This window comes from Cyphomyrmex costatus, unplaced genomic scaffold (genome assembly GCF_001594065.2).
Source record: "Cyphomyrmex costatus isolate MS0001 unplaced genomic scaffold, Ccosl1.0 scaffold254, whole genome shotgun sequence".
NCBI lineage: Eukaryota > Metazoa > Arthropoda > Insecta > Hymenoptera > Formicidae > Cyphomyrmex > Cyphomyrmex costatus.
In genome coordinates, this window is record NW_017276629.1 from 1,593,405 (window position 1) to 1,619,091 (window position 25,687).

The 25,687-nt window shown below is 33.6% G+C and overlaps 3 protein-coding genes across 5 annotated transcripts in view; 2 read left to right on the plus strand and 1 right to left on the minus strand.

Moving 5' to 3' along the window:
* Nucleotides 1–106: 106 nt before the first annotated feature.
* Nucleotides 107–7,389, minus strand: Kap-alpha1 (karyopherin alpha1). 2 transcript variants are annotated; one of them, XM_018540617.1, is made up of 10 exons: nucleotides 7,243–7,389; nucleotides 6,567–6,698; nucleotides 6,306–6,440; nucleotides 2,535–2,750; nucleotides 2,248–2,442; nucleotides 1,939–2,159; nucleotides 1,222–1,485; nucleotides 927–1,131; nucleotides 531–834; nucleotides 107–441 (listed from the first exon to the last, which is right to left on the minus strand). In XM_018540617.1, the coding sequence occupies exons 1-10, from the start codon at nucleotides 7,387–7,389 to the stop codon at nucleotides 245–247; spliced, it is 2,016 nt and encodes a 671-aa protein (XP_018396119.1). In that variant the 3' UTR covers nucleotides 107–244. The 2 variants fall into 2 exon arrangements, with proteins under 2 accessions (XP_018396119.1, XP_018396118.1); XM_018540616.1 differs by lacking the exons at nucleotides 6,306–6,440; nucleotides 6,567–6,698; nucleotides 7,243–7,389 and adding an exon at nucleotides 4,473–4,567.
* Nucleotides 7,390–9,220: 1,831 nt separating this feature from the next.
* On the plus strand, nucleotides 9,221–12,810 carry Nurf-38 (Inorganic pyrophosphatase Nurf-38). Of its 2 annotated transcripts, none has more exons than XM_018540553.1 (8): nucleotides 9,221–9,422; nucleotides 10,083–10,321; nucleotides 11,037–11,123; nucleotides 11,593–11,656; nucleotides 11,807–11,869; nucleotides 11,994–12,207; nucleotides 12,271–12,380; nucleotides 12,513–12,575. In XM_018540553.1, the coding sequence occupies exons 1-8, from the start codon at nucleotides 9,221–9,223 to the stop codon at nucleotides 12,545–12,547; spliced, it is 1,014 nt and encodes a 337-aa protein (XP_018396055.1). In that variant the 3' UTR covers nucleotides 12,548–12,575. The 2 variants fall into 2 exon arrangements, with proteins under 2 accessions (XP_018396055.1, XP_018396056.1); XM_018540554.1 differs by lacking the exon at nucleotides 12,513–12,575 and adding an exon at nucleotides 12,678–12,810 and having other exon boundaries at nucleotides 9,230–9,422.
* A 1,818-nt stretch (nucleotides 12,811–14,628) lies between these two features.
* The window catches only part of Cow (Proteoglycan Cow), a 129,325-nt gene continuing 118,266 nt past the window's right edge, over nucleotides 14,629–25,687 (plus strand). The window contains exon 1 of the mRNA XM_018540600.1: nucleotides 14,629–15,005. Coding sequence (XP_018396102.1) covers nucleotides 14,904–15,005 — 102 coding nt within the window. The 5' untranslated portion in view covers nucleotides 14,629–14,903. The remainder of the gene's footprint in view (nucleotides 15,006–25,687) is intronic.

The following is a 25,687-nucleotide window of genomic DNA, read 5'->3' on the forward strand; positions in this document are numbered from 1 at the left end:
TTTTTGAAAAAAAACTTTTGTTTTCCTGCTACTTAAAGCTTTTTCAGCTACTTTTTAAAATAGTAGAGATATCTATCTCTAACATCTGAGATAGCAATACTGTGGATACCTAGCTCCCGTAGACTGATAGCCCCATGCGCGATCTCCCCTACTAAAATTTTTAGAATATTATAAATCCTTGTAGAAAGAATAATGTTAACGTTTAATGAAACAGAGTTGTATTGAGAAATTTAAAAACAGATGATTAGAATTCATAGCCTTGCACTGGTAATTGGGAAGAATCTGGTGCGGTGAACTGGTATTCTTGGCCTTGTGAATCGATTGAAGGTACAAGTCGGGTATCTTCTTCCTCAGACCCAAAGTATCGTTCGATAATATCAAAGGCCTTTTGATAAATATCCATATTTTGGTGCGATTGCAAGAATTCTATCTTATCTAGGCCTGAAACAAAAAAAATTGATTTACCAGATTAATATTTATTAATTGACGTCTTTCATTAAAAAAGATTTGTATCTAAATTGATATTTTACCATAACATTCTTCGATAAGAACTGCATAAGGATTGAGACCATTATGCATAGATGCATCTTGTTCTCCCAGGCGTAAAATATTTTCTATACCATTCAAAGCGACTTGAACAATCTTGATATCCATAACAGTAAGCAAGTCGCAGAGCGGCGGAATACATCCTTGCACTGCTAGATATCGAATTTGATCAGCTGTTCCACCACTAGTAGCATTTGTAATTGCCCATGCAGCTTCTTTACGTGTCTTAAATTCAGCTTTACTTAAAATTTCGATTAAAACCGGAAAGATATTAGCATCAATCACCGCCTGAAAAATATAAATCAATATTATATATTAATTATTAATATACGAGATATATAAAATTATATCTCATGTTTAAAAATTATATCGAAACGTACTTGTATTTGTAGGGGATTACCGGCAGTAATATTAGAGACTGTCCAACAAGCCTCTTTACGAACACTTTCCCGTGGCGAACTTAAAAGATGTAATAGACAAGGTAATGCCGAGCAATTTAATACAACTTGCGTTTGCGCATCATCTCCAGTAACTATATTTCCTACAGCACGAAGAGCCGCACTTATTACATTATCTTGTTCATGCCTGAAAAATTTTCATTAATTGTTATATAATCTAATAGATTACATAAAGTTAATATTACGCATAATAAATTTAATATAAATTTCAACATACATGAGAAGTTCTACGAGACGTCTACAAACGCCAGCATCAATAACAGCTTGTATTTTATCATTTGGGCCATCGCTCAAGTAAGAAAGAGCCCAACAAGCATCAGCGAGTACATCATAGTCAGTATGATTGAGAAGATGTGCCAACACCGGTAAACATGGTACAACCTTTGCAAAAGCTGGTGCTGGATTTTTTCCTCGACAGAGATTTGATAATGCCCATACCGCATTGCGAGTCATAGAAAGTCGTGTTGTCTTTGATAATAGTCTGTAAGAATAGTGCAATACTAGTTTTAACAATATTATTATGTGATATTGTTCTGTTAGATGGAATTAACATAAGATTTTATTTCTTGGTTGTGGGGGAGCTTACTATGATTAAACATCTCTTGATCCTTTTTTTATTTTTATTTATGTTATTTCATTGTCTCTCAAAGAAGGCTCAAAAATGAGCCGAAACATGTAAGCATAATTATTATAATAAAAAAGTTTTGTTTGATTGTATATCAGCATTTGTGTGTAAAGTTATCTGCGCTTAACTCCTAGTGCCCTTTTCTCTTCCCAAGTTTATATTTGATTTATACAGGAGTTTTTGTTATTTAAAAATTATATTATATGTTTTTATTATTGTGTGACATACTTATATAAGAATCTTTAATTTTCTTTAATAACGATGAACTATAATAATTCACATAAAAACTGTAAATGTAAAGAAACATACTGCAGAAGTGGTGTGAGGATACCATTGGCTAAGACATGATCTCTACATTCGGGACTATCGCCTGCAATATTGCCCAATGCCCATACAGCTTGTTCCTGCACATCTTCATATTCAGAGCCAAGTAAGGATATGAAAGTAGGAACAGCTCCTGCATCTATCACAATACGTGTTTGTTGAGATGTACCGCTTGCTATATTTGTTAGAGCCCATGCTGCTTCAAACTAACAATTAATATTATTATTTATATATGTCTGATACACACAACAAAAGATAACGTTTACTTATACTGTCGTATTTTCATATACCAACCTGCAGAGTGCAATTTGTATTATTTTTAAGGAATTCAACAAATTGTGGTACAATTCCTGTCTGTATCACCTCATCTATAGGAGGATTTGGCTCTCTCGATAATAATTTTCTAAATTTCTGCGTAGCTGCCAATTGATCTTGTATGTTAGGACTATATAATGCATCTACCATTTCAGATGTTATAATACCAGGAGACTGTTAAAATATCAATTTTGTCATGTAAAAAAAAAAATTATTCTAAAACAAATTATATATAAAAATAGTAAAAAATATAATAATTATATTACCGATTCTGCTGTACCGATAGAAAGTGAATATTCGTCTGTAGACGTAACATTATCATCATCTGCAACAATGTTTGGGACATTGCGACGTTTTGATAATTGCTGCTCACGTTTCTGTTTTCTTAATTGGACTCCCTCTTCTTCTCTGCGTCTTCGCAGTTCTTGTGAATCTAATCCTACATTTTTGTAACGATGTTTATGTGTAGGTCCAGTTGACATCTAAAAACATAAACAAATTATACATAATATATTTTACACTTTATTGTATTTAATATATTATATTTTAATATTAGATTTTAGTTACATAGAAGTTTTTCTTTAATAAGCTTAACAATAACGTAAGAAAAAATTATAATATATAATTCACGAATTTAAAATAATATAATGGCAATTTTTAATACTACAAGTTTATAATAATCTATATTATATTGAAATTATCATAGTTTTATTATCAGACAAATGCAAAAGATACTTTTATATATTTCAGAATCAAAATTGACAAATCTTGGAAAATTTCACCATAGCACGACAAATATTACAACTATATTTTTAAGTTATCAACTAATATTTTATTATTGATATACCTTAATACTATATCTGTACACATGTAATATTTTGCATTTTTTTATTTACTCTTTTATTTTAATTACTAATACGTAAAATTTGTGCTTTCAGAAAAAAATTATTGTATAAATAAATTCAAAATAATTTAATATAAACAATATTTTAAAGGCACAGTTTTCCAATTATAATTCTTAAATAATACCAAGAAAAGCATAAAAGACAGATGCATATTGGAATGTTTCTGGAACATACATTTTTTGAAAATACTTTGTATATTCTTATGATGCTTGCAAGCATAAGCTATAAGCTTAAAAAAAAACACAATGACTGCATTCAGCAGAGAAAGCAGCTTTGCAACTGTTATAAAATTCTTCGATACAATTGTTTTTGATTCCTTATTGATCTAAATGTATAAACCTTCAACATAAATTATATTGAAGAATCTTATATTAGCCGCATAGTTGCTTTCTCTGTTGTATACAGCCAATCTGTTGTATATTTCTAAAACATATATAAATTTTTCAAGAATATTGATTTAATATTACTTCTAACATTGCTCTCTCAAAAATAAATGAAAATTATGATAGTTTTACTTACTTAACATCAATATGTTTCCATTATTTAAGACTGTCAAAAATAGTTACCGTAATTGCTTGTGCATTAGGCACAACAAAAACAAAAGATTTACTCACAGTAATCGAAGAATTATTTAAATGAAATACAAGTAATACTTGAGAAATGTTTCAGCAGGAAAAGAAGGTAATTTCGCTCTCTTTCTCGTTTAAAAATATCTTCAAATATGCACGCGCGTGCTCGCGCGCGTTTATAGGTAATATGTGCACATATATAGATACACTGACGCACTGGTCATATGAATGTGAATAAAAATGCAAAGCAAGCGACGAAAACGACAAGGTCCTCAAACGAAACCCGTTTCGTGGAGGAAACCACCTTGAAAGAAAGTAGGAAAAAAAAATAGGAGGCGGGCAATGATCGCGATGCCATCATCGATATCGTCGGTCGCCGCCGAATGTTCATCTGACAATGGATTCCGCGTGAGGGTTAGGAGTTAATTGACGACACGATCGTCAGGGCGGGGACGCTGCTTAGAAGAAAAGCGGACGTATCATCCTCAGATGCGCTGATTACGCATCATCACTGTATCGCTCACGATAAGGGATATACGGCCATTGTCGATATTCGCAGGCGCGCGATCAGCCGCTAGGACATTTTGGCACGCGCACGGCCAACGCAGAGATTGACATTGGCCTGGAATTTTCTCCATCCCTCGGTATGTCAACGTTACGCGCTGAAGTTTCGACAGCCCTGATCCGCCGATTGGGAATCAATTATTAGTATAATAACAATCACACTTACGGCTGTGAGAGCAGATTCGAATATCCTGATCAGGAATCAAGCGTAAAAGATAATACAAGTACAACGCAAACCCAAGTCCAAGCGCCGCCACGATTCTGTCCTCTCTCTCTCTCTCTCTTTGCCATAAACTATGTACAGCAACGCGGTGATATTCTGATTCAAGTCTGATATATCGGAGCCAATCGGAGCCATGGTGGAAATATACAAGGTGAACCATTCCGGTGGATGCGCAGTCGTTCAAAAGTAGTGGGGGAGCAATGAACCAATCAGCTTTTACCAAAGTGCAAAATTCAGTATGGCCAACTGGTCGACACTTGAGTGTGTTGTCGCAAGGGTTGGCAAGGGTCTCTATAATCTTATAAGTTTGTGATCCACGGTGGTGTTTTATTTAACTAATAATTTGTATACATATTAATTTGTATCTGTTAAAACACATTAAAAAAAAAAAGCAAAAGATAAAAAAAATAAAAAAAAAATAAAACTCGTGCAAATAATTGAAAAGTTAGGCATAAAACAAGTTTCTGGAATTTCTGTTGCAATCAAAACTGTAAAATCGTTCGCCTTTATACTTGAAAAAAATCTGTAGGATGTGTAGATATATTCTTTGTTTGTTGCAATCAAACATGAAGTGTACAAAATTTTATTATACTTAGAAGATTGTAAATCATTCCAAAATTGAACTTTCGCTCATATGTGAGAGTAATGTAAGATGAATTAATATGAAAGTATCTGATAAAATATATGAAATTTTTCATGGCACAGAATTAATCGAAATGACTTCCAAGACATACTCCAAGATTTACGAGGATCATTCAAACATGCTTTGACATATCATTTAATGAAGGAATTATTTTTATTTTTTTGCACATCACGATAAAAAAAAATATTAATTTCAAATTTTTATAGTAATTTTCTATTGTAGGTTACAAAGATTTAAATAACTAAAAGCAACATATCACAAAAGTTTCTTCACTTTAAAAGCGAAATCGCTAATCGAGGAATAAGGTATTACACATTAACAGTGTATACGTTGAAAACGGAAAATATCAATGTAAAAAGATCATCGACTTTAGAATATATATAGATGAAGCACAGTGTCAATTAGGACAAGAGGCTATTAAGAGATGCTTTCTATTTAATGATACAAGTTGACACAAATATTCTATCTTTCATTACATTCCATGAATAATGAAGATAGATACGTGTCTTGATTTGAGTCACTAAAAGGGAGACACTCATAGTTAACGGAAAAAGAAAACTACAAACCTCGGTTTGATTCAACTCTCAATTGGGATGCTTTCCATTTGATGACACAAATTGACATAAGTGTTGTTTTATCTTCGTTACTCATTAGAATGACAAGAAAGAATATTTGTGTAGATTTGTGTTACTAAATAGAAAACACCTTTTTATATCAAAGTATTACAAAGACACAGACTTCTATGTCTACATGCAAAGAATGTTAACCTTCAAACGACACACTGGAGCAAATTAGGATTTCATTATTTAACCATTTCTCTGTTTAAATATCTGTTTATGCATAGTGTTTACATAGGAGAACAGATATATTTAACACTGTAGGAATAGACCTTGGAAACTGTTGGGGGGAAAATGCCAATGTTTTGAAAATTTTGCTGGTGCAAATTCGCACCAGTGTGCCGTTTGAGGGTTAAGAAACGCTTCCAAGTAGCTGAAGTATTTGTAGTTTCCTCCTTAATCTCAGATTCCTCTTGTAAATAGCTCTGTCATTCTAAGGTTGATGATTAAAATAATGCTTTAAACTTTAATACGATCCGCTAGGGAGCAAGATAGACCAGTGTTATCTGGTTCAACATTAATCTCCTTTACAATTCCATCGTCAATCACCATAGAATAACGTTTGCTGCGTTTGCCTCCCAAGACTGATAAATCTACAGCAAGATCTACAGCTTCTGTGAACTCTGCTTTAGGATCAGCTAGCATTCGTACCTAAGAATACAAATAACTTCTTAAGGAAATAATTTTATAATAGACAAAATAAATTTTAATTTATATAATAATCATGATACAGAAGAGATTTAATTTTTTTAATTTAATAATTAAATAAATATTTACTTTTCCTGCTGCACCATGTTCTTTTCCCCAAGCTGCCATAACAAATGGGTCATTAACACTGATACAAAAGATTTCAGAAATTCCTTTGGACTTTAATTCATCTGCCTTTACGATATAACCAGGCAAATGAGTCTGAAAATCAATGTTAGTAAAATTAATCATATTTATAATATAATTTATATCAAATAAAAACTTATTCTATTGCATGCCAAACACACACATACACATAATAATTCTATAAGAGTTTGCCAAAGTAAAGTTAAAATAAATTAATTTTTTATTAAGCTCTCTAGAGTTTTATCGTTCATAGAACTATTCCTGCCAGTGATAATATTCATGTTTCTGGACAACATATACTAAACATTTGAAAATCATGTGTCTTTTCAAGAAGCAGCCATGTTTATGTAATATAGTTGTAAGCACATCATTGCAAAGTGATATTGCTTACTGTTGTGGTTCAAGTTTTTGTAACTGAAGATATACCAGCATGGAATAGCTCCTCTCTATCTCATAAATGAAAAATTGAAATGAAATATTACATTGATATAAAAAATAAAATGAGTTTCAAACCTATATGTAAAAGAAAGGTTTCTAATTTTATTAAGATAAAACTGTTAAATTTATTAAAATCTTAAACAATTATTTGAATTGAAAAAGAATAAGTTTTTCTTTTTACTTTTGAGCAACCAGGAGTAAATGCACCTGGCACACCAAACACTATGATTTTCTTCTGAGCTGCAGTCTCTGCTAGATTCACCTTATCTGCTGGCGTGTTCTCAAAAAGATCCACGCTGGGTAATTTGTTTCCAACCTTGAAAATCATTAATAATTGCAATCCTTAATGAGAGATTATAAATGTTTGTTAGATACAATATCATATTTGATAAAATATTTATTTGTATAAATATAAAAAATTTGACCAGCGATTAGTAGTCACTTTAATTCTTAACAAATAAATATATATACATTACATAAATGTTGCAACTAAACATTGCTTCAACATAAGTATGCTTTAATCATAATTTGTTACTTTAAGTTAAACAATTTTTATCACAATCGTGCAATAGTCGACATCAAAATAATCAGATCTAAATATTGTTATTGTAGTATCTAGAATCAATTACATTCTGTAAGTCTTATCAATGGTAATGCGAATGATTATACATCTGAATTTATATCATCTCTTGGGGATGGATTACAAGGAGATATCTCTCGTAGTACAATTAGAAAAGATAACTGATGAATCATTACTAAAATGAGTAGATCAAAGAATACTTACGGCAATAACCATTTTTTGTGATGATATGTGAAATCTTCGTAGAGAACAATTGAACGTCGATCGTCGTCCGTTGACGAAAACAACACGGCTCAGTAGCTGACTCATGTAGTGCGAGTGCAACGAGTGCAATTCCACCAATTTATGCGCCACGAATGTCACGATAGCGAAACTAGCGATATCGATTCGTCCTGAGGGTCGTGGGCTGTGGTGGGCTCTTGCAAATGTGCGCAAATGATGCAAATAAGGAACCGGCGTTATTGCACGATCCTGTTATATAATTTTGTAATCGCGACTCCAGTCATCGCTTCAATAACTTACCGAAATAATTCGGATCAATTTTAGAAATGATTGATTGTAATTGTAAGTCACAACATTAAGTTGTATATGCGATTAGAAAAATATTTTATATATGTCCGAGATCAATATATCAATCATTCTGGTAGTAAAATTAATAGATGCCATTTGAAAAACATTCGCCTTAGTCCTTGTACGAATATCGTTCTATCCGTTTTAAGAAACATATATATACATATATATACTACAACACGATATTTCTGTGTAAAGTTGCGTTTATTATTCATCAGTAAAGATAATATGTTAAAAAATTTAAAATTTTAATCAGCGTTTTAAATTCTTTTTTGTGTGACTTTCGTTGATTATATATTAGATAGATCCATAAAATTGGAAATGCCGGGGATAATTAGAGAGCGCAGGTATTATATTGATGATCATTTCTGTTGAATCCATATTAATTTTTATATTTGAATGCAACAGAGTCGGTCTAAAGCACTGTGTGCTGCTCTGCCGATAATAGTATTATTATCGTCATAATATAATGGCTTACATATATAGCAACTAAAAAAATATACAATTTTATTTATTTCAATTATTGTTTTTTAGCTAGATTATATAATAATTGCTACTGTTATATAAAAAAAAGCGTAGTAAATATTTAGTACAGCGTACTCATCTCCTATTTTCCTTCTCGTAACTCAAAATATAGATACATATTCCGTACATGTAAAAATACATAAATTTACAAAATTACAGAAATGGGAGCGTTATATTAAATATTTACCTAAAACATCGTGTAAACACCACGTGTTACACGGGATTATGTTTCGTTTATTCCTTTTCAAGATGCGCATTATGTACTGTATCATTTTGTCCTTTTGTTGTTCCGGATATAAAAGAAAGATAAAATCATGCATGAACACACCCAGGTCATCATGGAATTTTATGCTTATGTAATTGCAGAGATATACCAAGGAAAATATACACGCATATATAATATTTATTTGTCAATGATACGGTTGATAACAAAGTTTCTCTCGGTACCCTCCTGTGGTTTGCAGAGCGTCGCGCAGGACGACAGATGGCAGAAATGTCTCTGGTAACGCTGCACGTGTTACGTTGCCACGGTTTGGCGAAATTCGCTATTTCGTCGCGATTCGTAACAACCGGTAGACCGGTGTTCAGGAAGCTCGCCGTTTTGACGAAACTTTGCAGAGACATGTCGTCGTACACGACCGTCGAGAGAGGTGCACTCAACAGCACGGACTACAGGGTATTTTTGAGTGAGTAAATTCAACGTGACGTAGTTAGATAAATGATGAAACAACATTTGCGGAAGTCGGCGCCAAGTGTCGTGAACTTGATTGCGAGGTCATGGATGCACGTTCGCGCGTGCATGCTATTAACATTTTTATTGTTATTAATGACTTGAATTCTTTCGAACGACATGACGTCACATGAAATTTCGCTTGATGGTAAATAATTTAGAGGACTTCAATCAATCCAATCGATTGCATGCCGCGATTATCGGATCTCGATCAGATTTCAAGTTCATTACCGCATTGTTACGGCGTATTTTGCATTAAAAGATGATGATTTTTTTTTGAAATACCGAGCGTCCACAAGCGATTTTTGTCACGATATCCACCATATTATTTCATGCATTTATTTAATTCATTGACCTATGACATTTAGCTCTAGTGAAAGTACATATTTATAGGCTTTATGAATGAGGAAGTAGTCTAATCATGCTCCAGACTAGACGTATGTTCTTATACGTCATATTTTTACCAAGTTTTATATCGTCTTTTTTGTATCAGAGACTTTTTGGTATATTCTTGCATAACATATTATACTGTAACAGAAATATTATTCTGAACTAATAATACCTGACAGTTTCTCTTTTAAATTATTTAAAAAAATTCTTTTATTCTTATGTATAGAAAATGATCAGGATGTCCCAATCTCGCCCATGCATGACATTCCTCTCTTTGCTAATGAAGACAAGAAAATATTACATATGATTGTCGAAATACCAAGATGGACAAATGCTAAAATGGAAATATGTCTTAAAGAGAGTTTGAATCCTATTAAGCAGGATGTTAAGAAGGACAAATTGAGATTCGTTGCTAATTGTTTCCCTCACCATGGCTACATATGGAACTATGGAGCTTTGCCCCAGGTAGGAATTCTAGCAACTCTGTTGTTATTCAATCTCTTGTGATACCTGTTTTTGATTTTTGTTTTTATTGCGGTAGAATATTTATTACAAAATTTGATTATTCATCATAAAAATTTTTTATATTTATTTATAACAAATTTCTTATTTTATATATGTGGAAGTACAGAAAATTCAAATTTTTTACTTAAAAAACTTAATGGCTCTATTACTAGGCTATTTTGTAGAATGCACATATATAGTGTTTTCTATAAAACACATTCTTGTATATCTATTATTTGTTCAAATAAACTATGTTTCGTGATAATATGCATGATTTAATGATGATCTCATTGATTCATTATCTGAACATAATAAAAGGAAATATTAAAAGTTCCGATGATAATTGCACTGACACTAATGAAAGCACATATCTATATATATGCATGTGTGTGTATGTGTATACACATTATACTTTATCATGCTCGTATATCTTGTGCATATGTGAACTTGCACTCAAGGCATACATTTACACTTGTCAATCGTTTCCTTTTTATGTTATTGAAATGTTATCTTATTTCCTGGTTTCTTAAAAAAAAAAATTATCTTTTACCTCTTATTAAAAGTTATTTATTGTGATATTGATACAATATAATAATGTGTAATATATAATATAATAATTTGTCATCTCTTTTGCTATTGTAATATAGATAATTTTACTAAATAATGTAATTAACAGACATGGGAAAATCCTGATGTCTTGGACGAAGCAACAGGCTGCAAAGGTGACAACGATCCTATTGATGTTCTTGAAATAGGTTATAGGGTGAGAAATAATTATAGTTGTTAAGCAGAGTGAAAAGGTGGCTCAATGATAAATAAACATAAATAGAAATACAGCCACAACACAAGATGTCATTCGCAAAGTCATATACTTTGAAAATGAGACAAAGGTAAACGTTTTGGTCAAGTTATCGTAGATTGAAAAATTTTAGAAAATTGTTGTTAACATGTAACGGTTAATATCTAACGTTAACATCTAACAATTATCATTATTTTATACTGTATACTATTAATTTTTATGTACTGATGATGGTCGTAACTTGACCGAAACTTTGTCTCTTTTTTTAAATATATGACTTTGCAAATAACATCTTGTGTTGTGGCTGTATGCTCATTTTAAATAATTTTATTTGTCTCCCTCTCTCTCTCTCACTCTCTCTCTCTCTTATGTAATAATTTAATAATTATAATTGATTATAATAATTGACAGAAATATATTTGTGTTTATATAGGTTGCAAAACGAGGCGAGATATTAAAAGTAAAAGTTCTTGGAACAGTGGCACTTATTGATGAAGGTTAGATAATTAAATTATTCATTAATTAAAATTATTAGTTTAATATTTGTAGCAAAATATGTATATAGAATATTAGAATAATTTATATGCAAATAAAATACAGTACTACATACGGTATGTATGTTTCATTATGAACAATTTCTATTTTAGGTGAAACTGATTGGAAGATTATTGTAATTGATGTTAATGATCCTTTGGCAGATCAAATGAATGGTAATTATTATATTATAATTCGTATTTATTAAGAATACTTGATATTCATACATTCCTTCAAATACGTCCTTAAGTAGGCAAAAAAAATCTTAATAGATTGCTAACTTGATAATTATAATTGCAGATGTAAGTGACATTGATAAGCATTATCCAGGTTTAATGAAAGCCACAATTGAATGGTTTAAAATATATAAAATTCCGGATGGAAAACCAGAAAATCAATTTGCATTTAATGGCGAAGCAAAACCACAAGAATTTGCCTTGCATATCATTGAAGAAGTACATCAACATTGGCAAAGTTTGATCAAACAGGAAGATTCATCTAATGAAATAGAATGGTTCGTAATAATTAGTTTTTATGTTTTAGATAAAATAATTTTGATATTATTCTATTTTTGCAGTTCTAATGTAACAGTGGAAGGGAGTCCTTTCAAGATTACTACAGAAGTTGCACAAGAAATTTTAAACAAAGCACCTGAACCAGTGGAACCTCAACCTGTAGAACCGATAGGTAGGTGACTGAAGTGTAACATGGAATAGAAATGTAAATTTTCTGAAAAATTAATAAGAATTATAATTCTCATTCACTTTTTTTACTCTGTTATATATACAACGATAATACTCTAATGCCCTTCATTTTCAGTTGACAAATGTTACTTCATACACCCAAAATTGTAACAATTATAATGGGAATTAAAAATTGCACTCAGTTTTCGAATATTTGAATTATGAAGATACTATTGATGTTAAATGTGTGTGAATTAAATTTATTTATTCATTGAATTGTCTTTGTAATGTATGATTTCAGTCGATAAGTGGCATTATGTACATCTTAAATGAAGACGAGACAGGTATCCTCGTTCTGTCAACTAGCGAAGTCAGCTACTCCGTTTACTCATATTCAACAAGGGAGTTCCTTTTCATTTATCATTTTGCTGTTTTTTCACAATACATTATTATTCATTGCATTTTAATAATAATAAATAGCATTTAAATATTTTGATATATATGCGGTGCTACTGTTGTTTTTATTAATTTTTGTCTCCTAATATATATATAGAATATAGATACATAAAGTATATATGTAAATTTAATGATATAGGATAAATGTTTATACAAGCACTTTTTGGATATGCTCCGCATATATATTGTTATGATATTACATCCATAGCGGCACGTTTCGACTATGAAAGCAATATAATCTCATTATGGGTTGTGATGTAGCTATACAGTTCTAAGCAGATGGGTTTCTTAGATTAAAATAACGCAATTAGTTCTCTTCAGTATTTTTCCAAATAGAGAGATAAAACAATAAACAAACTAGCTTGAGTACAGATGCACATGTATATTTTCTAAAGTTATCCCATATATCACTTAAAAAAAATATTTAGACATTCTGGTTCTAAGTATATATATTCTAAATCTAAGTACATACATCTATTATACATTCTAAATCTGTGTTTTCTACATTTGTTTATTTTTTTAATTTGAGTGGACAATTAAGGATGCTCTTGCCTGGTAAAAGATATAAAAGAGTAGTGAGTGAATAAATAAATAGATTGATTATATAAATTAATTCATTTGTACTTTATGTGGCTGTCTTTGGCTATGTTTCACCGATAGTGATCTCCAAAGAAATATTTATACTTTTCTAAAAATGTACTTAGTAACATGGAAGTAGATATATTCGTTCATGTGATACGCATCCACATTGGACTCACATAGAGGTGGAGTGGCCTTTTGGAGCGATAAATTCTTCAGTTGAGTCTCGAGAGTATAAAAGCAAATTACCGTATCTATTGAAAGGATCGAATGAACGAGGCATTTTCTGGATATTTTGGGAAGTAAAAGAAGAAAACTGAATATAATCTATTGACTTGTTTGATCACAAAAAGCATGTTAAGAAATTAGAATAAATATATATATTTTGCATGTAATAAATCTAAATTGTTAATTCTGAAATGTTACATAGGCATTTTTTTTCTTATGTTATTTAAAAAAATATTTAATATAATATAAAAAATGAATCACTTTAACAATTTTTAGTTTTAATCTAAAGTAGCAACATTTTGCAAGTTAGCCATGATTGAATTATTAAATTCTACATAAAAAATTTTCATTGTTAATAAATTTGTGTAATTGAAATATGTATTTACTCATACATTCTGGAATTTAATATTTCAGGTTGATTCGAACTATTAAAAATACTAGTACAAATCAGTAAACAAAAGACATTACTTTAGAAAACAAAATTTTTTTTTCTTTTTATTATGTAGGTTTCTCTGTCCTCTAAGGGACACAATACTACAATTTAGTGAAGTAACAAGAGAGAACAATGATAGTGATGGCAATTGTAACGAAGAGAATGAAGAATAAAAGAAAGAAGAAAAAAAAAAAGATTGGTCGAACGGCCGAGATCGTCTGGGGAGAGTGGGACTGGATTTTTCCCTTCAACCTTTTCTTTCTTTTTCTCTATCAAAGCCACGGATTACATCAGGTAGGTAGGTGAACTAGCAGATGGAGAGGAGGTATTGACTGGCGATGGACGCGGCACGGTGTATCCGCGTCGAAGGTAGCCGAACAGGTGAGCGACGATAACAGTCGAGTGAAAGCGAGTATCGCGGGTCCCCTCTTTGCGCGTCATTCGTCGAGATCCAACCAATGAGCAGGCGTGCCGCGCGCGCGCCTCTAGTGGCGCATGAACCAACAGCAGTGACGGTGTCGCCTCACCTCGCGCGATTACAGCACAACTCGTTCGGCTATCGAGCTGCGCGTTTCCGTTCCGCGTCGAGCTTCGCGTAACATACATACATACATATACGTCAAATCGGAGTTTCGCGTGCGCTGATCATCGTTTGCATCAACCGCCCTGACATTTCTTCCTTCCGTTTGACGGTGTACTCGCGCGTGCCGATTTCTTCTCTTTCTCTCACTTCCGTTCTGTCGCGCCGCGCGCGCGCGCGCGAGCGTTTTCCGCGGTGAAGTAAGTGACGGTTCCGGGGATAAGGAGAGGACTCGGAGGACGATTTCAGCCATGCGATTCTCGTGGATGCTCGCAGCCACGGTGCTGCTAGTTCTAGCCACGGGGGTGAGATGCAAAAGGAGATTCGACGGTGACTTCGAATTCGCCGAGGAGGTGAGTTTTTAGACAACCTTTCGTCACAATCTCGCACAAGGATTACGAGCGATTACGAGGAGACAGGTTGACGTTAACAGTTCGCGCTTTATTTATTTTTCTTTCATTTCTTCCGGAAGCGAAAGATTCGCGCGATGACGATTTATACTCAATCCTTGAAATAATCGCCCAATTTGAGAAAAGTATAATTTTTCGCGGCGTATCCTGCAGAATGAGACACGTTCGTTCAAATAGACAATTAATTACAAGAGCAAAGTGTCGACAATAACAACAACGGCGGCTCCGCCGAAGGGTGGCGCTTCGCTGTTGCGAATTGTTGCGAAACAACCACTTTTTGACATCGTTTCGCCGCTCGCTCCGAAATCCCAAGGTCCTTCGTGTATAGGAATGCCGTGGTCCATCGATTCGAAGTTGCGCGCAGTTACGCACAGTTACGCGCAGTTACGCGCTGCAACCAAATTTGTCGCGTTATCATTTTTCACGATAAAAACGTGTCGCTTTGACAACGAAGGGGCAAAGTGATTGCTCCTGCATTCAGGAATGCTTCACAGACTTTTAATCCGTAAATGGAATATCATTAATAGGTTCAAGCACACGTATTATTCAAGAATATTTGCATTTTATTTCTTCTACCGTATGCTTGCCTAGTAATCCTTATAATGATCGATCGATTGTTAAATCCTTAATTTGATATTCAATTTTTTCACCCTACTTTTGGCCAATTGTTTAGCGAGCATCAAATTATGCGCTATCTTTGATTTATGTGCGAGTTACGAATCATTTTTAGATGTTGTTTTTGTTATTTGCAAAACGATATTAGCAAACGAGAAGTTAACATTTTAAGTAAACACTTTAAGGTATTTGCGTTACAATGTGGTGATGATTGCTTTTGACTTTCAAAGGCGATGATTGAAAAATGGTTAGAAAGGGTTCGAAGAACATCCAGATATCCTTTAGATTCTTCAGAATATCTTTTAGATCTTATTGTCGGAGGGTTTGGAGTAATCTGTGCAGTAAAAACAGTGTTAGCACATGTTTTAAGATGCTTGCTTGCGTTATTATAAGGTGACTGACTTTTGAAAAGGATAACTAAAAAACATTCAGAAAAGATCTGAAAAACGCCCAGAGAGATATGGAGAGAATGTCCTTTAGTAGATTCTTTAGAATATCTTTCAGGTGTTTGTTCTATCTTAGATATATTTGTCTTATCTTTTTGTTACTATAAAACATTGTTACCAAATGATAAGGTAACACAGCGATAATGGTGACTAAAAGATAAAAAAGAACGTTCAGATATGATGAATTCTTTATATCTTTTAGAGGAATTTAGGGTAAAGTATTTTAATTGAACAAAATCACAAGTTCACAGAATGACAAATTTCGCCGCAAGTGTATTCGTACTTATATCTGAGAAATGATTTGTTCGTTGGGAAAAATGTCTGGTTGGATTAATTCTGGTGGAAAATGGACGAATCAGAATTTTTTGATTAAATTTACTAGAATTCTAACTGAAATAACTCAACCGGAATTCTGATTGATAAGGTCTTAAGCTTCTAGTTCGTTCATTCCTCTTCAATTTCTCTTCAAGCAGCAGGCATTATTATTTTCAAGTGTACCTTTCGCGAGACATGGACTCTCTTGCAATGGTCTCCTCTGTCGCCTGTGTAACTTTGTTACCGAATTACGAGTGAATGTACGCGCGAATGGTTGAGATTCACGCTCCCGTATGGCGATCTCGCGTTTTGAAACGTCGCGATATACCTATATACAATTACGGCGTGCAGTCGTTATTACGCAGAAGAGAAACGCGGAGTGTCCGCTCTTACTTTCGCGTAACTAGATCCCGACTAAAATATTATTGTATATTCGACGCAAAATTGTTTATTTTGCGCGTGACTCGCACGCAGTACACGCACATGTACCTGCACGCGCGTGTGATCGAATCATGTTGTGGGCGTAGTCAGTCAGTATCAAAGACAACGAAGATCGTCTCGTACAACCCTTCGGCTCTGTTACGAACAAACGTGGCGTCGCTTCGTTAAAGAGAGAGACAGAGAGAACATTCCTCTCGCCGTTTCCGCCCTTCCTATATATTTCCTACAACGAAGTTGGCGTTTGCGCAAAATACACCTCCGTCTATTTCTTCCCTTTGTCGAATTTCTCCACGTGACTTTCTCTTCGTTAGTCGAATATACCTTCGATGCGCCCGGTTTGAGTTCTTAGCCCGCAAGGCAAATACGAAAAGAGCGTGATCAGCTGCTGCTTTCCTCGCGTGCTGCTTTGCACCAGGTTGCACCGCGCGGAGTCCGAAACAACCGTGGCCTAGCGTCGTCGCCAAGTTTGGTGCTACAAGCGCGTGCAACATTGATTGATTTGAATTCAGCATGGAGATCGTAGGGAAAATAGGACACGATCTCGCAAGGTGGCATGCAAGGAAACCGACATTGGTCGGAACAAAAGTTCATAGTACTACTTTATTTGCGTTCTGTCTATTAAACATTTCTTTTCAAAAAATTGTCAATTATATTCGTATTCGCGGTATAGAAAGTTGCAGCTTTAAAAATCGATTTTTCTAATGGGGAGGTCGGGGTTGAAATTACATTTTTTCTGTTTTTGTAAGGTAAAAAGAAGTCTGTGTGTGTGTGTGTGTTTGTCATAGATTTATACATACAAATAAGGAAGAGATTCAATTTCTCAGCAACTGACAGAACATTGTTAATATCGTCGTTAATTCAACTTAGCGCCGAGAGACATTACCGTGTGTCTCTTCATTTCCAAAAGTGTTATGACTATTTTAACAGAGGCGCATTGTTACTTTTTTCCCGACTTGAGATTGAAATTAGTAACAACGCAGGAACGTTACTCACACACAGCGTGCGAGCAGAACGAGACGCGACTGTCGTGGCTAGGCCGACAATTCTCTCGTTCAGTTTTATAGCATTATCTCTTTTCTCTTAACAAAGTTATAAACTCTGTTACAATCTATCTCTGTTACCTTTCAATTTTGGCCTTCCCTACGATAACTTTTAACGGAGTTATGAGTAATCAAAATCAAGATTTTCTCTTATTTAATCCGCAATAATTCAGTCATTAACAAAAAATCTTCGAAACATTTGAAACAAACAATTTTGTAGAGAAAATTTCAAGCTGCTTTCTTCACGTTAGTAAGTTGAACATTTTTGTAAGTTTTTTTGAGGTTAGTAACAGACCTGCTTGCAGTTTTCTATTATGTAGAAAATTATCAAACTCATAAAAAGATTAAAGACATATAGCGACTTTTAAGAATGAAAACGCTTTTTCAAAGTTTAAATATTGTTAATCTTTAACGAAATATAGCCGCTCGAATTTCAAAGGTCCTAACACGCATACTTTTGTTCTAAAACTCAATATAAACGTGCGAATATTTAAAGAGGTTCCTACAATAGAATCTTTTATTGATTGATTAATATTGAACGATATGTGACCAAATTAAACTGGAAAAGTTATTAGAGGGATTATTAGATCTTGAGAGATTCTAACAGATATCCAGAAATATTTTAAGAATTTATAACATGAATTATCAGAGAAAAACAATTTATTCTTAATTTTGTATTTATTCTCGTTTTCGAAATTTGTTACTACACTTTCTTAAAATTTACACACTACTGTATTGTAATATATTTCTATATCTTCTGTCAGTATTTCTAATTAAATTTTTCTTTTACCGTTGCGAAATATTTTTAAAGCTTGAAAACTTACGTTCTCAATTTAATTTCTGCATTATATATTTATTATATTGCCGTAATGCAATTGTACATTTTATATATATTACCGTAATTTTTAGTATTTTAGTACAACACAATATTACATTGGATTTTGTTAAAAAGAAAGACGAAAACTTTGGGGAGTTTTTATTCATGGATTCTCTTTATATAGGTATAGCATATTTCAGTGACATTTCCAAAGAATTTATTCTTTTTTGATTCTTTCAATTTCGTCAGGTTAATCTGACGTAATTTGTAAATAATAAGCGGTTTCTGCAGTATTATATAGCAAACGGTATTGTAATCACAAACTCGCACAAGAGTCGTTCGTTCCACGGCCACCGCGGTATATTTATGCGAGACATTTCGCATAAATATCTCGAGTCTCTTAGCGACTTGTCGCCGTTTACCGGTGCGTCTGAATATGCCGAGAGGCAATACAGCGCGTAAAACTCCAAGTTCTTCTCCCTTTTGTGTGCGTGTACAGGGCTGCAGGCTGGGCGGAGGTAAAACGGAGAACGGAAGAAACGTATAAGTATATAATAACCGCTCGGGCGAGGAAACGATAAGAATTGTTGGCCTCGTGGAGCTTCCGAGCGCAAATAATGGACCTGCCTGTCCTTCCGAAGTTATTGCGAGTCCCCGCGATTTTGTAGTTCCGACCTCGGGCAATCATCCCTTATCGTCTTATATACCGGTATATATATGTATATACCGGTGAATCGATTACCCTCACGCGAAAGAATCCGTCGTTTATCGATTCTCAGCAAAGGTTGTGTGCGACCTAGTGCCTCGAAGGTAAACGGGTGTGCATATAGTTAAGTGTAGTTAAGCACAGTCGTCGCGTGTTGTAGTATTTTCTTACTTTCTCGTGTACATCATCCTCCCACCACCGCGACCCCGTGTATTATCTCTCCCGATCGTTTAATGTTGAATAACGCCGCACGCTCGTCCGATTCCGAAAAGCTTGTTGATTCTCTCGTACGGTATGAGAATCCCATTCAATGTCAGCGTGATATGCGGGCGCCATGCAGTTTAAACGCTGAATGCAAGGCGAAAATATATACAGTCGTTTTCCATGTCTCCTTTAATACTGAGATTTGTATTTGGTTGGAGCCGCGCACGCTCTATAATCACCTTGTCAGGTTCTTCTCTTTCATCGACGATTCGCGGGTATAAAATACTCGATATGCAACTTAAAAATTTATTCATCATTCAGATCGTTCTAAGATGTGTGCCCAGGAGCGTTAAATTATTAAATTGCTAGTTAATTTAATTTATTATATTACTGTAATTCAGGCGCGTAATTTAAATGATTACTTAGGTATAGTAGTTAAATTCACATTGATCCAACTTGACCGTTAAAAACATCTATTCCTTATTAGTTATGTTCTTGTTTAATATTTATTATGTGTGTGTGTGTGTGTGTGTGTGAATTTGCAGAATTTTAAAATTTCCAACAAGAATTTTAGTTGTTATAATAAGATTACATTTATCTTGTTTTACGTATAATTTACATTACAGTACGAGATAAACTGAAATCTTGAAGAATTTTGTTATAAATATTAAGAGGACTCACACATTTTCTTTTGATATGTTTTAAAGAATAACAATTAAATATATTCCAACAGAATTTAATGTATTAAATATATCATTTTAAATCACTTTCTTTTTTCTTGTTATTATATTAGTCTTTGTCGTTACATTCTTAGATTAACCGAAGCACACAATGCGAAAGAATATAATTTTTATATTCTTTATATACATATTAACAAAAATTTGGTGAAGTAGAATGAAGTAGTATTACTGAGGTATCATTAAATGTTTTACATGCTTAATCCGATATGCATGCGCTCGCGTATTGGGTTGATAGCGTTGCTACAGAAATGTCGGATTACATTAAATTTACATGGAAATACATCGTAATCTTTCATACCATGCACGAACTGTTTGTGCAGAGAATTATATTTTAGAATACGGAATGTACATAGCATAAATCGTATACGGTTGCATAAATCACGTCGTTGCGCATATAGTTTTCCCTGAACACGATCGATGTTTCGCGTATCGATATGACTGCATCCGAGGATTCGGTCGGACGGGACAAAAGAATTTATTTTATCGAGAGAGAAAGAGAGGGAAATTTAAATGTTTTTTTTTATACCATCGCGGTGTCGATAGTACAACGCAGTTGTTTGTAGCTTGCACTTTTCACCGCGCGTTGACAGTTCTCCACGATGCAGTAACATAGCGCGAGGCAATGTTTTCGACGTAAAGTTGTGATTTTCGATCGGATTCTCATGGAATTTCCATTTTCCCTTTCACAGATGATGTGGCACGCGTTTAAATTTGCAGCGTTCTCTCTCGTTTCGCAGATTCTTCCTGCGGTTAACGCCGCGGAGTTAAGTCATTGCAACTGTGTTCCCAGAATATATGATATAGCCGTCTCGTTCCTATAATTGAGAAACTTGCTGATGACCGCGACAATTTCGATGGTTTTCCGATCGTCTGTCCGTATCCCTAATCGCGGCAGAACGTCGATGTCCAAAGTTAGCCGATCGCTTCCGTACGTGATGTTCGTTCTTGAAGCGCGTGTGGTATCTATAATTTTCCAATCGAATGCATCGGGTTAATCCTAACTCAAAATTCAGTTAGACCGATTTGTAGTCAAGTTTCGACCAAAATTCACTCGAGTTTCTGTCGAACGGCAGTTACCGCGACGTAGAAACTACCACTTTGCGAGTTTCCTCGTCTTCGTTGTTTTTCCATCAATATTTACTGAAGCACAAGTTCAAGCGACAGAATATTTTCGACGTTAATGTAGTGGATGAAATATGCGATATAATCTTAGTAATGGTGGCAATGCCAGCCATGCAGTCTAAAAACCGAGAAGACGCGTTCCATTATTGAAATACGTGTGTATTATATATATATATATGTGTGTGTGTGTATACAATTTGTTTTACTATTTGTTAAATATTTTTATTGTTTTTGAGATATGTATACGATTATTAAGCATATATTTCACGTTATAAAATAATATTTGTAACATTTTACAATTTTATGAGAGAGAGAACTATATTCCATTTTTATCTAGATTGTCATCTTTGCGTATTTCCTCTCTCTCTCTCTCTCTATTAGAGGAAATGTCACGTAATATCATCACCTTAACACTTTGACATTTTTTAAATTAATAATTGGATCTATAAGTCTTTATTTATCAATGTCAGTCTTTTGTCTTTATTACGTTTTTGCAAATGTCGAATTGTCGGCATCCCATTGGTTGACGTCGCGGAATCGTGGATTATGGAATACCGTCGTTTGCATACCGGTACACTGCAGTAGAGACAGGTGAAGCAAATCGCCTCTAACACGGCAGGTGGTATAGGAATGTCGAGAATGTCGACTGACACCTCTAAGCAACATTTGCCAACTCTTGCCATGTCACATCGATTCGCCTTGTACGATCGTACACTCGGCGATACCTTCGCTCGATGAGTTTATTGTTTATGACTTGTAAGCAAGAGAGCAGGCGCCGCATATACATCTATTTTTACACGAGTATGACATTGCGACAAAAGTGCATCTTTGTTAGGATGTAATAGCGATGCTTAATCATATTAAAATGGATTTAACACGACAGTTTTCTCACAAAAAGATGACTTTTAATTGTTTTTAAGCACTGTTTAAGTATTACAATAATGTTACTTCATATTGATATTTTAATTAAATGTAATAAGCCGAATTTATGTAAATATATATATCGTTTACATTTGAATCGTGCAACTTTTTAAATTACGATTTTTTTAAAAACTTTGTATGACTATAGCGTTTTATCATATATTACATATTTTTTGGGACATCTTTTTTTTTAAAAGAGATTTTTTTCTAATAGTATTACATTATATGGTTATAAAGGAAAATGAATTGCAATTTTTAGAGCTTTCTCTTTCTTAATACGAGAGAGATGGATTTGCATCTCGCTCAGTGTTCCAGTTTCCCAATCATCATGTTAAAATTCTTTATTATAGAAAATCTATAATAGTCTGTAATATCGCGTTTGTGAGACGTATCTCACGTATCTTATTGAAAATTTTTATATTGAGATTTGATGAGTCAGAAACCTATCATTTATTATTGTTAATTGCTTTTTATTTAATAGTTCGTATAAGATTATGTTATCAATTTTGTCATCATGCTTGAATACTATATCCATTTTTATCTTATTATATAATATATTGATTTCTTTTATCGGAATATGTATATATTTGTAATTGTTGTTTATAAAAAAAAATATTTAATATGATTGTGGCAACTGTAATCTGTTATATTATCACTTACGAAACTTGTGGGATTCTAAATAAACTTTTTATTACTGCTATTACAATTTTCAAGTCACGATTTTTTATGTAATCATTCATAATCGACGATCTATATAAGTACATAGGTATAAGGTAAATCCATCGTCGCGAAAACTTTATTGTAGTCAAGCTATTTCTGCACTACAACCTCTATCCGCATTTTATAAAAGTAAGCGTCGAACACGTTAGAAAGTTCATAAAGGGATTTTGCCTCTCGTCTCACGGCACTCGAAATTTCCAAGTGTCAGGCGCATATCCGGCTTTATTTGCCGCCGTCCTTCAGGGGCTTGACAACCCCTAAATTGGCAAAGGCATTTTCCGTAGTCCAAGTTTCGTCGGCCCTTTGTCTTCGTAGTGATTCGCCCCGTCAGGTAACCGATAGTTTTCCAATTTTCCAAACGCGGCTTCTTCCGCCGTGGCGAATCCATGGCCCAGTATGAGAGCGGCATTGATCGCCGAGAATATCGATTACTGGCTTAAGGGGTTGACCGTATTGGCTGTTTGCGCATCTATTTCGCGTTTCTTCGAGTTATATTCTACTTTTCGCGAGTTCGACCCAGATGAGTCTGTGTTGCGTAAATCGAATCGTTCGTTTCAAAGCATTTCATATAATGTCAAATTATACCCAGTTTGAGTTATTTTTAAACATTTCTAGATCGTCACTACTTTTATCCAATATAATTACCTCCTAATAACTTGACTAAAACAGTATAGAATAAAGTAATTTAACTCAAGAAAATATATTAAATTTGAGACTCAAATTTAATTTATGCTGTTATTTATTAAGTGCGTTAGTATGAACGATTTATTTTGAAATTCCAATCACGAATTGATTTCCATTTTGACACACATGGAAAATAACAAAATGTTATTTTATTAAAAAAAAAAAAAAAAAAATCAGGTTTGCTCCTTTGATATCTGTAATAGTGTGTATGTATGCTCAATTTTTTTTTGGAAATTATTTTAAATTGACAAAGTATCAGCTTACATTCTCATCTGATTGCAATTTTATGTTTTGAAAGATTTATGCACGATCAAACGTATAATTTATATTAATTCGTCATTTTTAATAGAAAATGCGCTTTTAAATATTTTAAAACATCGCGCGCAATTATATATTGATATGTATATAATATTCGATGAACATAATATTAGTAATATAATTTCGACGTTTTATAAAATATATACAACACGCGAAAAGTGTGTAATTATATATTATTTATAATAATAGAATACAAACGCTTGCGAAAATGATTTCAAACATTTCACTCGTTATTAAAATTCTCAAATAGTATTAAATTATATATATATATATCTTTTTCTTTCATATTGTGCCGTTATAAATGCATATAATATGATATATTTTTGGCTGCTTTTCCACTAGGAAAGAATAATTTCACGATTTCCATTCCACCGCTGTGCCTTATTACTTTTTTTACTTTCAAGATATACGATCGGGATAATTTGTATGAAACCCGTAGCATAGTAAAATAACCACATGACCGATTCTAAAATTAATCCCAAGAGCTATCACTATTCAGTAACCGTTATCATCCCTTGAGATCTACCTTGCAGGTTTGATCCCGCCAAATGATCGAGAAACTCTGGGCAAATTTTGCTCCACCTTTGTAATCTCGCGTGTGCCGCGGAATCGACGCAGTTTCCTCGGAACTTTCCCTCTTGAGGAGGATGCTCTTCCGGGAGATGGAATTGACTTTTCTGGAATTCCGGAGGAACATATGTGCCATATAATCGAGCAAAATTAGGGAGAATCTCGAAGTCGGGATTCGATAGATCTTCGTTGTTGAAGCTGTTTTCCACCATATTAATTGATTTTAGAAACAAAGTTTCGAGTTACGCGCGGATAAATTTCCTGTACCTATTCGCAAGGTTTCCTACCGAGTACGAAAATCTTATCTTGCTTACCCGCCGCGAAGTTGAAAAGCGCCACGGAATTTCTGGTTACCGCACCGTGACATTATCCGAGCTCTTAATTAACTACTCTTAATTAACAATGACTGACGCATAAATTCGAATAATGCAGCGTTGTGTGCCGTAAATCTCGTTATCCTGAATTACGTTTCACCTCTATTCTGACTATTTTAACTTACTATACATATTTGTGTCAACGAATGCTTTCTTATACATATAATATAATAGAAGCCCCTTAATTTTAATAAAAGACCATTTGTAATGTGTTTATCGTATACATATTTATCGATTTCTTTTGGGCGAGGGAAGATTCCTATTATTTGTTGCAAATTATGAATTTTTTTTACATTAAACACATTCTGTCAGTCATTCATTCACAACGTTCATTCTGTGTACGGAAATACTCTATAGAAAGAGTAAAATTTATTTCGAGTTAAACAGACAATAAGCTCTTGCTTGTCTTATTGCGTTTCAATATAAATCGGTTCAAGTTTTTCAGTTTCAATCACTCATAACTCGGAAACTATTGATATTTCGCTTCGATACTTTTCTCCAGTTCAGAAACTCGAAGAGAGTTTGTTACGTAAATCAAGATCCGTTCTACTTATAATATTGACATCGATAAAACCCGCTGTACCATGAGAAA